The sequence below is a fragment of the Perna viridis genome, chromosome 2, assembly GCF_037379345.1.
Source record: "Perna viridis isolate PV_CMFRI_1.1 ecotype Kerala chromosome 2, ASM3737934v1, whole genome shotgun sequence".
Taxonomy (NCBI): domain Eukaryota; kingdom Metazoa; phylum Mollusca; class Bivalvia; order Mytilida; family Mytilidae; genus Perna; species Perna viridis.
Genome location: NC_142446.1, coordinates 31759274 through 31774554, shown reverse-complemented (window position 1 = coordinate 31774554; position 15281 = coordinate 31759274). Strand labels below are relative to the sequence as shown.

At 31.1% G+C, this 15281-nt stretch overlaps 1 protein-coding gene across 1 annotated transcript; it reads left to right on the top strand.

Moving 5' to 3' along the window:
* The first annotated feature begins 22 nt into the window (after positions 1-22).
* On the top strand, positions 23-14823 carry LOC148624643 (integral membrane protein 2B-like). The gene is made up of 6 exons (XM_088567431.1): positions 23-164; positions 3272-3433; positions 5029-5337; positions 11414-11524; positions 11844-11994; positions 12590-14823. The coding sequence occupies exons 1-6, from the start codon at positions 90-92 to the stop codon at positions 12679-12681; spliced, it is 900 nt and encodes a 299-aa protein (XP_088423557.1). The 5' UTR covers positions 23-89; the 3' UTR covers positions 12682-14823.
* Positions 14824-15281: the final 458 nt, after the last annotated feature.

Genomic DNA, 15281 nt, shown 5'->3' with positions numbered 1-15281 from the left:
CTACGGAACAAAGGAAAAGGTTAAAGGGTCAAGGAAAAACCATTTTAGAAACATAATCAGTTGACATCTGAATTTTTGTCGCAGTCACGATGACGATCATAAAAGGTTCATCACAGAAGTCAGACAAGGCGATTCTTGAGAAGAAATTGCTAGCAGAAGCTTTGGTAAGTGCTTAAGTGTTACACTTACAAGAAACTTGATTACAATTTTGTTTACAAATATGAAACCCACAAAATGTCTGCCATTTTAGAAACATTACCTAACGGTTCGATTTGCTGTTTGTTTACACACCCGAAAGAAAACTTAAACATACTATATTTTGTGAATACATCGTCTCCTAGAAATTTATTGTACTTATATATAGACCACTAATACATGAAAATGAAATACAGTATACAAAGTATGTTACTATGTTACAGACTTCTATCTAAGTATGGTTCTGTCTAAAAACCAGGCAGGTGGTAATTCATCATATCTTCATATAATCAGTGAAACTGTATAAATACATTTGTTAGGCCCTAAAAACAACTCTCCCTATGTTCTATGTTCATGTCCTTGGGTCTGATACTTATCGTGAATTTTTTTTCACTTTTTAAAGTGTAAAAATTCTGGTGAGAAGTTTCCGTGTAGTTTCTGTAGTAGAATATAACCAAAGTGTGAGTGTTAATATCTCCAGTGGGCAACTTTCATTTGCACTTTTATTATTGAATAGTTTCCATGAGGCCTACTGAAGGGTTCCCAATAAAAAAAAAAAACATTAGGGTTTTCCTATGCATTTTGAAATATTTTTTGACCAGTTATTTTGTAAAAATTCTAGTGGAAAGTTTTTCTGTACTTTTCTGTAGTAGAACATAACCAAATTTTAAGTTTAATATCTCCAGTGAACTGCTATTATTAGCACTTATTTCCTAATATAGTTTCTAGGGTCATACAGAAGGATTTGCAATAAAAAAAAATTCTTGCTAGTATGAGAACAGGACGTTAACTTGAAATGATCAGTTAGCATTGAACATTACCCAGTTTCCGATTCAGGCACAGGGGCTTGTTACAAGACTATATAGGTCATATACATTAGCTGTGCCCTGATATCTATGAATACTCATTGCCAGTAGTTTCATCTGGTTCCTAGCCTGGTTCCTGGATCAATATCGCAAGAGAACCAATGATCACTAAAATGTAACTCTTTTTAAAAATATCATACACACGTCTATGTGAGTTTTTTGCTTGTATGTGAACAAAGGGTTTACATTAAAAGATGAAATGAGCAATTAGCATTGATTTAATGTAATAATACCCAGTTTCCGATTCAAACACTGGGGCTCATTACTGTAGTTTATAGGTCATGGCCCAATGTCTGTATATACATTTGTATATGGCCATTGCCAGTTGTTTTTTCTGGTTCCTGGTAAGCCAATTGATTTGATTGAAAAAAATTCAGGTCATCACATTTACCAAAGAGTGATCATATCAAGGGAACCAAGATTCTAGCGGAAGTCATTCGATTTTATAGCATATTGCATTCGTGCCATTTCGGATGTTGAAAGAAAGCCAAAATCAGTGGCAGAGAATATCTGAAGATTAGGGACTTTGAAGACTCCATTCTTTGATTTATTGTGGGTCTGACCACAGGTATGAGATAATTAATATGGTGGAAATACATGTAGTGTCCATACATCTATATTATTTTATGTATACACACTATTTCCCCCAACCAGTCTTCACAACTAACTTTCCAGTTCACAGGCCCGAAATTCATTTTCAGAAATTTTTATATAGTGACTGTTGGCCTGTAGTAGTTAATTTTACAGGTCCACCGTCGCTTTTTGGGCCTCGGGCTACTGCTTAACCGTGAAGACTGTAATGACCCTCTTTTCCCCATTATTGAACAACTTGTGCATTATTTTATAGAAAGGGTCAAAATTTAGAATTTGTTACCAGATTGGGGTTCCATCACTGGAATTTATGAAACATTAATGTTTTATGTTTACAACTTTACTGAATTACATTGTACATGTACCGGTACATGTGTGCTGTGCAGCACTGCACTGATGTCATTGGTATACTCTCTTGTTCGAACATACAGGCACTTAATGATCTATGAGGTACAGTGTATAGGGAGGTGACCTTAGGTTAACTTACGTAGAATCCTAAAAGATTATTTAAAATCTGTTGCAGATATTTTCCAATTTGATAAAAAATCCTCTTTTAAAAGATCATTTGATGTGATAATTCAAAGCTTTTTTAATTTCTATATTTGAAGATATTTTGATTAAAAAATCAGGATTTTTCCATCTCAGCAGAAGAACATAATGTTGTTTCTAATGGCTTCCGTTCAATTTAAATTTCTTTATTATCCAATCAAATTATGATATGAAGTCCAACTGAAAATTAGAAGATTCTATATTGTGCAGTAGGTGTCAGATACATTTACATATACATGTACTAATACATTGAATTAAATAGACAGTAACAATGCACTGACTTTACTTAAAATTTATATAATGATGAGGCTTATAACTGCACGAAATTGTGAGGCTTTGTTGAGCATTTTAACCAGTTCGAGCCGAATTCATGTATCAAAGTTTCTGTCAAGTCAGTGTTCTGTTATTGTCTTTACAATGCAGCAATATTTTAAAAGAAAAATGACCTTTAAAGCATGGAAAACAACACTATTAATTTGAAGCAGGCGACATCCTGGCAATTTCAAAACAATGAAACTTTTGTGATGTCACAACAGAAAGTTATATCAAGTCAGTGACTGTATATTACCTGAAAATATATTTGTGTCCATGAACAAATGTTAACTTTTTAAATCCATGTAGATGTATACATGTACATGTAGGTACTTTACAGCTCATTAAATTTACACTTATAAATGATTAAAAGATTTGATGTTTGTAACCTTGTTGATGCTTATTATACATAGACATTTACTTGGGTCATCAATCTTGAACTAAGAAAATTAGGGAAAATGCATTAGGCACACAAATGCAGATTTGTATTCCAGTGGTCTGGAAAATTAAACACTTGGACTTAATGTATAAATACGTAGGACCAAACTAAGATTTTCGAGACAAAACAACAAGAAGGCTACACTGTTGATTTAGAAATTGTTTGCTTTACATTTTAGCAGAAACTTTTAAAAAAAAAATTTTGCCTTACTGACTCAAAACTTCACTTTGCCATTGCTCAGGCCTGTTTCTATGTGACAATGCTTTTGTATTAATGGCGACTGGCATTAATAGCATTCAGAAAGTTTCTCTTGTTGTAGGAGGATGGTGGAGAGTCTGCAGCCCCAGAAGTTCAAGTAGCCCATCTACATTACCAACGAAGACGATGCTGCTTTAATTTCTTTTTGATTTTACTGGCACTATCAGTACTTGCTGCTGGTGTGGTTTCAGGTATTTACCTGTACAAACACCTGTCACACAGGGTTAGTATTGTATTATGCCCTTGCTGCCCCATCCTTAAGGCCTTTGATGCATAAAATGTTATTTCTGTGCACATGCATTACAGTTTTTTTCTATAGAAATCAGTAGTATTGACATCAGTGTATACATATTAATTAGGAAAATTTTTTCTAAATAATGTGGGAATTGTAGTTTTATTTAAAATCATGTAATCTTTTAAAATTTGTTCATGCTACAACTGTCACAAGAATAAAAAAAACAGTGCTTACAGCTCTTTGATTGAGTTAAAGGACTTACTTCATACAAAAATGGGTTATTTTTATATTTTTGGACTATAACTCAAAAAAGCTATTAGCATTTTATGATATTTTAGCTAGTTTACCTGCCCCAGGTTGGACAGGGAGAAAATATGTTTTTTTTTTTAAAAGTGACCTGTTTGGTAAAAAAAACGTTCATCATTTTCAGAATTGATTGTCAGTAGCATTTTCTTCGCCATCGAATAATTAGGAAAGTAGTTTCAGATATGCTGAAATACAGTATAGTACTGGTAATCAAATAATTTTTTTAACAGAAAAAACTGGTCATTAAATCCTGTGTATACTCTAGTTCTAGGAAAAGATTCATAGATTAAAAGCTTGTATGTTTGTTGATATCAGAAGTAAAGTTGAATATACAATGTAACTATGATTCTCTTTTTTGGGTAAAAAATGAAGGATTTGGTACATCTTTTAAAGAAGTAGACTATGTTATTCTGCAAGTCATAAATATCAAAACTAATCTGCTAAATGTTTATGAAAGTTAAATTGAAAAAAAAATTCTTTTCTTAACTGATTAATCGCGATTTATAACGAGGGAATTTGAATATCCTGCCCCAATGGGCAGCACCATGATTGGTTGAGCTGTGACGTCATGAAGTCTGTAAAGTGAAAGAGAATAGGTAATTGATTATAATGTCCAAAGTAAGCACAAGTGTCCTCATTTCAACACTAAATATACAGAAGAAGAGATTAAGGCACAACGTGTAAGCAGATGTCAGGCAACATTGACAAACTGCAGGATTTGCAGCTAGAAGACTAGTTTCTCTGAGGAAAATCTAAAAAAATCTAATGGCTACTTCCAAAGAGTGTTTGTGTTGCTGTTCAAAAATCTTTTTGAATGTTGCTCTTTTGTCATTTGTGCAATGGTAAGCTTGACAAGACAGCATGTTTTGGTGATTAGAAAAACAGGATCGTAGAAATATTCAAGGAATGTTCTTTGTTTGCACATAAATATGCTGTACTTGTATCAGTACCAAACCGACTTAGTGACGTCACAAGCTAATCGGAAGCTTTTGGTTAAAGTCAGTAAAGTCTGCTTATGAACTCCCTTCAGATAGAAGAATTTTACAAGATAGATATCCACATATATTTCAAAGATTTTTAATTTTACATAGCCTTGTGCATTTTACAAAGCCCATGCATTAAAGTTTATTAATTTTTGTTGTTGACATGGGTATGATTTTTCATAAGAGCTTAACTTAAAATGCTCTTTCCCTCTATGATTTTCTTGTTTGGGTCAGCAATGAAGAATTAGGTACATGTACATCTGTTAAGATTCAGTTAAATTTTTTTTGTTGCAGTATCAAAAAGGAAATGTTGAGTTTGAGGTAGACTATGAGCAAGTTCCTTTAGATAAGCCATATTATCTCCCAGAAAAACAGACAGGAGATGAGAGAAAAATGATGGAACCATACAAGAAAAAAGACTTCGATAAATTCTTCAACAATATCTACAAAAATGGACACCCTGCCCATTCTAAAAATCACAGGCAACACAACCCATTCAGAGTGAAGCAAGATATTGAAGTGGAAGATAATAAATATGAGAAAATCCACATGCCTAAATTTGGTGTCTTGAAAGAGTCTCTCGTTCTGCATGATTTTACCAGGGTTAGTATAAATAAAAGTACTGTAAGTTCAAGTTACAAAGCAAATGACTAACATGTCTGTTTTTTGTGTAGCTTATGAACTGAGTAATTGGGACCTCTCTCTGTATACCAGGTATTCTAAAAACATGTACACATTTATACAACTGTACTTACCATCAGACCAATAATATATTGAAAACTTTGTTTACCATACCCAATGAGCATTCTTAAAAATCACTTGGTGAACCTATTTTATTTCTGAATAAACAGTGAAAAATTAAGTATAGATGTATGTAAGTAGCCAGATAAAACTACTTTTAGTCTGGTTTCAAGCTGTATGGATTTGTTGGCTGAAGGTACCAAATGATTTAAAGGAAATTCATGATTTTTTAATAATGGTCCAGGTTGCACCCCCACACACAATGATATTTGCATATTCAAATGTCCATATGCAGTTAAATTTGATGTTGTCTTATGGTCTTATAACCTAAGGTCAATCTGAATGACTAGTTTTTTTTTCTGACTTTAAATTATTAAAAAATCATGAGTTATTTTAAAATTTTGTCAAATGTCAACATTTGTTTTGGCTAGTTCCTTATATACATATGTATGCAGTTTACTTTTATGTTGCTAGAGAATATAGGGACAGCTGTTTCTCTGTACCTGTATATAATGTTGATATGGGGGCAGCTGTAGCCTGCCTTGTGGTGAGAGGGTTTCCTCGTTTATTGATCCAAGGGTGGCTTTGAGCTGACATTTTTTGTGCCAGTGGGGTTGTACTATATTCGACATATTCAACCTTTTCATTCTCGCTATATATATATGTCAGTAACAATATGTTGATGACAAATGAAGACTCCTGCAATAATTATGTGAAAAAAGATGTGTGTATATACTGGTAGTATTGTCCTTGAATTTGACAATTGCACTTCCAGAAAGACATAGCTTGTGGGCTATCAACTTGAGTGGTTCAGACTTCCTACAAATTTATATTTTAAACAAAATCTTAAATTTTAGTTGTAAATTTTGATGCTCTTTGGAAATCCACAAATTTTGAAAACATACATGTAAGAGCCGAGACAATGTTGACAATCAACAAAAATAGTGTCTGCCTCATATATTTTTTTGAGCATCAGTTTTCTTGTAAATAATGCAGGAATGCAACTTATATATTGATGTTCTAGTAAATTCTGGTCGCATTCTTGATATGTCAGTATTTACGTTATTATCAGAGAGTCAGGTCAAAATGTCTGAAATTTCTTGAAGACTGTATTAACAGAATGGGAATGTCAACCAGAAGTGTAGAGTTCTTGTTTTGATGTACATATAAATGAAATGTAAAATTTCAGTTCAAAGAAAATTTTACTTCTTTACAATGTATGACACAGATACAGTTTTGTAACTTCTTCCAGGAAGTTAAATATCAAGTGTTGATGTAACATATTATCAGGTTCAAGTCAAGAGGTACATATATAGTACATGTATATAATTAACTGGATATATGCCAAACATGGCTTAAGTAAGATTGGACTTATAAAGTTGAAAAACAAAATGTGTGTGTCATTTATATTTAATTAAAATATTTTATCACTTAAAGTAGGATAATGTTTTTAAAATACTAGTAAAATGACAAGAAAGAAGCTTATAAAATCTAAACATTAAATTTAAAAGTGTTTATCATTGTTTGTTTTAACAATCATATTCTAACATTAACAATGTTTAACATGCCATTATCTTTAATTTCTATTACGTGATTTGCACATCCAATACATAGCCTTTTAAACAGACTTAAGGTCAACTCACTTAGAGTGTTGCCATGTCAGACAACCGTCACACACGACCCTCTGCTGTACATGCAAGCCTGAGTTGCATGTTCAACTTTCAAATTTGCTTTCTTTTTTCATTAGAATTGTTTTATTTAGTTCTGAACAGGATTGTTTGTTAAAATACTTCTTGATCCTTTGCAAGTTAACTTTTTCATTTAGAATTTTCAACCCCAAGAATATTATGATCAACTGTGGCCATCTTTTGAATGCTTCCATCTATTAATTAGTTTGCTGTTCCTCCCCTCATGAATGCAGCTATATTCTATCCTGGCATATTTCAGTTCTTCATTACAATGTTTCTTTGCTGTTTTTTTGTAATTGTCTATGGTTTGTGAATTTCGTGTATAAAGCTGAATACAATTGTTATTTTCATAGTTTTCTCTAAATTGTTCAATTTCTACAAAGGAAGAAATTTATATCACCAATTGTAATGACAGACTGATTTTTATACATTGATAAGATTTTTAACAAATGTGTTCACATTTATATTACATATAAAAAACAGAAGTGATAATGGTGTACCTGTTTATTTACAATTTTTTTTTATTTAAAATAAATAAGATGTACAATTATTTTACAATTATTACCAACTTTTGAAATTTGTACTTCTCATATTTTTGTCCTTGTCCATATTACTGATTTATGTGGTAATTAGTGAAACTGGAACTTAGTGATGATTAGCCATGCAACTCCTCTTTCCCAACTTTGGGGACGGGTAGCCACTGCCTGAATTGAATGTGTTGTGCGTGACAGGGATGGAGTAAACGTTATCAGCTGTAATCAATTATATTTTTATGATCATTTACATGCAATCAGTAATCATTGTAAATTATGATTACAAGTAATCTATGTAATCAATTACTTGGTTACAAAATGTGTAGTCATGATTACTTTTTGATTACATTACCCCCAAGAATGTTCTGTAAAAATACATTATTAAGGATCAGTATTTTCTTTTTGGGTTTTTTTTATCCTTCAGGATCAAAATAACTATCACCAGTCTATCACTGGGACTTTCCTACTTAGTCCAAAAGTAATTCGTTTTTATCATACATTACCTCTTTTATAATAAGTAAATATGTTTCTTGCACTTTATCAGCCCAATAATATTCTATTTTTATGCAAATAAAAAATTAAGATCAAGTCTTCATATCAACTCAAGATTTGAGGGACTCCTTTTTGGCCTTGAAAGATATTTAGTAATAAATCTACATTTAGAAAATTTATTTCTTGCATTAATGTGTCTGGAAGAATACAATGTGTTAAATATTTTCATTCAAACACACTTATAAGTCAAGTTATCCATCCTATCATTAATATTTTACCATTTATAAATAGGGAGTGAAGACTAGTGATTTAAATCAAATGAAATTGGTGGGAAAATTCAAATTGAAAAAAAATGTCTAGTTTTTGAAAATCTTGTGTTAAGGAAATTATTTTCTTAAGCTGATATTGGTTTTATTTAAGTATAATTGTTATGTAGGATAAGTGCTCTGTTAATATAGGTTTTGAACCTAAGTGCACTTTACATTTTGGATAGATTTAAAATTGGGGAAAAAGGTGAAATGGAACAAAACATGTAAATGTGTATGAAGTTGAATCAGTAGTATAGAATGACTTTCAGTTTATACATGTTAAAAAGGACAGTTCTTAATAGTATTCAAAATGCAATTTAATATAACATCATATAATCTGAGAAATTTTGTTCATGCTACCATTTTCACAAGAATCAAAAACTGCCAGTGCTATCAGCACTATGATTACATTATTTATCAAACTTAACACTTTAATTGATTTTAGCAATATATTATATATTTTAATGAATAGATAATAGTTCTGTACCACTCTAATTAAATTTCTACTCCCTTTTGTCTTGCTTCTACTTATTTACTGCAGCAAATTAGTTTTTTGATATTTTATTTGCAAAAATATTGACATGAAAAATTGTGAAAAAATGTCTTGTTTATCACAGCATTGTGTGGAAATATTTGAAGTAATCATGTGATCATGAAGTAATCATGATTATTTGACATGTAATCATATGTAATTGATTACATTTGAAATGATGAGTTATCATGATGTAATTGATTACATTTTACCCATGTAATCATGATGTAATTGATTACTTCTGAAAGTAATCAGGCCCATTCCTGGTGCGTGGATGTTTTTTTTTTCATTTGAGATTTATACATGTAGAATATCATATAATGTGTATTGCCATCCATCCAACACTTGTTTTCTATTGCCAACTTGTTATTGGTAATTTTTTTTTGAATTTCTTTAATCTTCTAACATTGGCTGAAATTATTTTGAGTTCTTACTTAATGCTGCAATTTTATGTTATTTACTGATTGTGACATTTCATAAGGAATTCAGTGTCTCTTCTGATGAAAGTCTCCACTTAATTGTATTGAAAAAGATAATAGCTTGGAATTACTTCAATTTTTATCTGATTTAAAAAAAAAACAACCAAAAAACTCCCACACAGCATTATATTAGTGCTGAAATAATGTCACATACATGTAACTACATTTTAATCACTTAATGTGGCAAAACAAACTTTGGAAAGTTTGTAAATATATGGAAAAATAGGATCATATTTGCCAAAAAAGACTTAGCACTACTAACATAAACCCATACAAATATCTCATTTTCATGAAATACAATTGGAAACCATTAGCAAATTGTCATATTTTGCTGCTAAAAATTGCAAAATTTTCCCAAATGACTTCTCTGTTGACAGGAAACTGCACTAATCAATTCTGACAAATAATTGCATGTATATGTATCCAATGGAAATGGTGTTTGTTTTTTCATGTAAAAATTTTCACAGCCTGTCATGACTCATGTCTATTATAATGTGGAGACGATATTTACCGGATACACTTGAGTTATCGCATCAAAATCTGATGGAGTGAATTTCACTTTTGCTGTCAGATTGAACATGCTTGGGAGAAAAATTATGAATTTATCATTGAACAGGAAGGATGTCTAGAATTAAATACACCATGCTTTATTTGACAGATTCTATTTTTAGATGGTTAAAGTGTTTGAATGTAAATGTACCTGATTTCTCATTTAATAACTATAGAACTTCCATGTTTTAATGAATTATAGTAAACCTATAGCCTGGGACTTATCTTTGTAATGTTCAAGTTACTGGCTACATTGAAAATAGCTCAGACTTAATATAGATATCGTATCATGCTGACAGTGCAGTTATACATGTAGAAGGTTTATTATACAATATACACTTATACATGTATCTAAGAATTGTTCAAAATTTATTCGGTGCATGTTTATTGCCTAATTGGCTTTTGTCAATATTTATAAACACTATTGAATGTCTAGGAAAATGTTTTGCAAGTACAAAGTGTATATAAAATTTAATACTGTTATCACACAGCATACTGTGAAAGTACTTTAATTGGTATCTGTGGATTAAGGATGAAACACAAGTTCATGGATTCTTGAATTCGTGGTTTTGGGGTTTTCAGTATACACATCAGTGGGAATCTCTTTTTCGTTGGTAACCAAATTTCATGATTTGGCCTACCCACGAAAACCACAAAAATTTGTACCCCACGAACAATAGGATTTTCACAGTATCATAAAGAGAAAAATAGCAAGGCATATTATAGCAAGTGAAATAGTTAACTTCAGGGATTAGAGTTGGTCTTCCTTTGATAGAATGACCATGACCTGATGCATTAGATAGTTGATTTGACAAATGGCAAGATTTAATCTTTCCTTTCAGACAAAGATTCAAATATCAAAGGGAATAAAAGAATGTTTAAATCTCCCAATTAATACCTGGGAAAGTTCATCAGGTGATTGCCGTGTAATGAAGACAAACTTACTCTTTTCCCTAAATATCATCGTTGTATGTGCTGTAAGAAATTGATTCTGACCACTATGAATACAGGCTGTTCATGAAGTGTGAACTTACTTCTTTAAAGTACAGTAATAATATTATTAATGGAATATTTTATTGTTTTGTTTCGTCTTGCCTGATAGATTTATGTGTTCTTGTTAGAAAATATGAAATCCAAAAATGTCTTTAAGATTTGTACCAAAAGATTTTAAACTATACTGGCAAGCTGATCCATGAGTATGTATATGATTTATTTTTTAAGTAGCATGTACATGTATATTTATCTGAATCTCCTAAAAAACAAGTTGTGGGAAAAGTTCACCAAACGTTATTCCCTTGGTATTCTTTGATAGTACTTTTTTGTCTTTTTATACATGTATTGTTTTTATTTTTTTCAGAACTACTCTGGCATTGTTGACTTTGATGAGAATGTTTGTTATGTGATGAACCTGAATAGAGAGAAAATCACACCACCAAGAGATTGGTTCGATTTAATCAGGAAATTTGCTGTAAGTATAATTTTGAGTATTTGAGATCCTACTGTCAAAACTTATGTAGCTTATATTTTTGTCAAGCAGATTAAGAAAACATAATCAAAATAAGAAAAGCAAAAAGTTTATATTTAGAAATATACAGATAAAAACCTGGTTAGAATTGCTGTTAGTAGACCACCTTACTGGGCTATCTATTATCATACCCCTTTATCAGTATCTGAAACATTCAAATGTATGTACATTGTACTTATGTACAAATGTAGCTATAAAAATGCTTTCAGTTTTATAGACTTATTTCTTTACCTTATTGTAATTAACAATCTGTTAATTATAGACTGGTTACTACATGCCTAAAGCCTCAGTCTTGAAGAGGAAATACAGAGTGGCTGAAGGACCTTTGAGAGATATGTCAAGATTTGGTGTCTACATTCAAAGTGAATGTGCCAATTTCAGAACATACTGGCTTGAGAAGAGAGTTGGAGATGGTAAGATTTTTATAGACCATCATTCAATTTTACCAAAAAGAAAGTTATCATGAACTCACTGCCACAATTCTGATAAAACTTTCATTGAATTTTACATTTACAACTTTCTGTAAGATTGATTGCTTGACCAGTTGGAGGTATATTATCAAACTAACACCTGCCATGCTGTTAATTTTTAGAAAATAATTACAGAATTGCTCAACCAAATATTTTCAAATCTAACTTGATCCTTTGAACTTAAATTTCAATTTAAGTTCCATCAAGACTTATTTCATTTACAGTTCAGGAGGAATAGCTCTTTTTCACTTTAGAATATGGAATGTTGAGAGATCTGTAACAATAATTACTCAAACTTTTGCAGTAATTGCAGTTATATTGTACAGTACAATTGTTTGAGGGACTGTGCTTTCAAAATACATTTTACTTAGAATATGCAATAGACACTGCTTTCATTATTACATTTTACTTAGAACAAGCAATGGACACTTTGATGTGTTGTAATTTTTTGAGAAAGTCTATTGTTTGTGATAGTTGCACTGCTTTTGTATTTTTTGTGTGACCATTTACTACTTTGATAAATCTGTTCCTTATACAGGACTCATTGAGAAGAGAAGCGCCAACAAAGTAAGCATGTATGGATTCTTCAATGGTGTGGACACATTCATAGAATATGATATTCAACAATGAAACACAAAAGAGTAGACATACATTCAGACATCTAGCTTACTGCAAAAGCATACAAAGACATACATGGAGTTAATTGTATAACTCATCTTTATTCAACTTTTGAGGTGTCATCTTATAGTATTAAGAATACATCTGTTTGTTCGCACAGTTAATTGTTGAAACCTTGTCATTATATGCAGTCAACTTATTAAGTGATAAGAGAAGAAAATGTATGTCTGATCAGTTGAATAAAATTGAGTAGTATGGTTAAACTCCAAATTCAGTATCATCTTGTACATTCATATTCAGATTGTTAAAAAAAAAGAGTTGTATGTTCTGTTTTTGTGTATAGAAAAATTGATGAATTAAATTCACATGTGATATCGATGGTTCATATTTTATAGAGAACAGAGAGGTTGAAAATGTATATAATGTTTTTTTCATATGCCCCATGTCTGTAGACAGGACGTATTTCATAAAGCTTAGTCCCAAGTGAAGTACAGTGTAACATTTGATTATTGCTTATCTATGTCATCTACTTCACAAGATTGATTCTCACCTAAAAATTTGGGCTTTTGCTGGCGCCACAAACAGGAAAATTAATCCTATAGTAAAAGTATTAATAATGATCTATATATGGGTATTAGCCAGATGGATACTAAAAGATCAAAACAAAAAAATATGCTTTTAGACCACCCCTCCCCCCCCCCATTTTAGTCAAGTAGGACAGAAGTGGGATATGCAAAATCCATTTGTATACTGTTAGGTATATAGGAGTTAGTATAGGAGTTAGGACTGGTTTGTTAAGAGTAGAAGAACTTTAGACCTGTATCCTTGAACTGATTTCCTGTGTTTCTAGAAACCTATTGAACTATGGTCACATTTTGAGAAATCTTTTAGGGTTTAATCAATTGTGATATGATTCTTTCTTTTGTTTAGAATGATCTGTTTTTGTGTTACACTGTATTTGCTATGTGTATATACCCCATTATGTCTCAGCATAATAAATAATCTTGCTGCTTGTCTGGCCTACAACATTTTACTTGTTATAAGTAACTTCGTCTTTATTTGTTTGCTTTATGTTATCAAGTTTTCTGCCAAGGAATTACTTCATATTTCAGTTAAACTGGTACAAGTCAGAACACAGTAATTCAATATTGTTCAGTATTGAATTATTGGATGATATTTTTTTACTGAATGGTTAGTTAGCTGTTTTTTTCAGAGTAAGAGATTCTAAATTTTATAATTAAATCAATATATACAGAATAATGGCAGTTTTGAAGTTGAGACGAAATATCACATCAGTAGTCTGAATTGCCCATTATTGACAGTAAGAACAATGGAAAAACAATCAAGTCAGAGATAGAATTCAATCCAAGTTTATATTTAGAATACAAGATTACATTCTTCCCACTTTAAGTAGACCCATACATTGTATGCACTGTAAGATTTAAGCTATTTCGAGTGTGACATTCTTGCATGGTTACTAAAAGGCTTGACTTTAAAAGAATATTTAATAATCATTATGTTTCTGTTCTGCATACATCATACTAAAATAATGTATTAGTTTTGTGGTTATTATTGTAACACTTTAGTAAGAAAGTCATTTTCTGGTATTTTGATTTTGCCAATGATTTTATTATGTATCAAACACAGCAGGTTTTGGTAAATGACTTGATGTTTTATACAATTATTTTCAGTTTCATTTGTGTTCTATTCTTTTTTGTATTGTTATAACTGATGAGAATTCATCTAAGAATTGTTGAAGGGTACTAAACTCTTCCCATTAATTGTCACCCTATTTTTTTTTCTTTCTAAATTCATTGACCAGTTCTTTATGGCTACCCTTGTTATGATATTGATTTTTTTCACTTCATGTTACATCTTAACATACTTATTTTGAAATAATTTTGATCTTACACGTTTGATTAGGTAAAATTTCATATTCAGTTTAATATCTTCTTCTTGCAAAATTTAACTGACAAGAGCAGTGTTGACAAAGATAAAGAAATTGGCCAGAAACCACCGGAATATATTTGATTTCCCTTTCTCTGTTTTTTAAGTGGAGAACCAAACCTTAGATACCCGAGATCCTTAAAATATTTTGTATATTTTTATGTTAAATGTTTCATTATTATATATAAAATAAAAATGTTAACTTTTGATGTTTCTTCTTACAGTTTGTATTTTAGAATGTTTCAGTACATCATATACAAGTACATGTCCTTTAATTCGCTGTTATTCCCGTTCCCTCATTTATCTTTTCAGCTTGTAGAAGGTCTCCCATCTGTTTTTCCCTTTATAATCCAATATTTGATTCTCTTGTCACGACCTCTAAAAGCAACAAAAAATACCAGTAATTAGGAGTAGAAGTGAATTCACCATAGATCCATTTAAGAACCATGCAAATAAAGGCAAATAAAGGAAAGGGTGAACTTAAAATTAAGTCATTCAGACAGTTGCAATTCAGATGTGTACTGTAGCCACAGACAATGGGAAAAAATCTGTTTTGACAGCCATTTGGTCAAATTATATTGATGTTATGAGTTAAATACTAATGGTTAAGTGGTAAATTTTAGCTTGGTTTTAAGCAGAGATTTTAACCATTATGGTGTCATGAT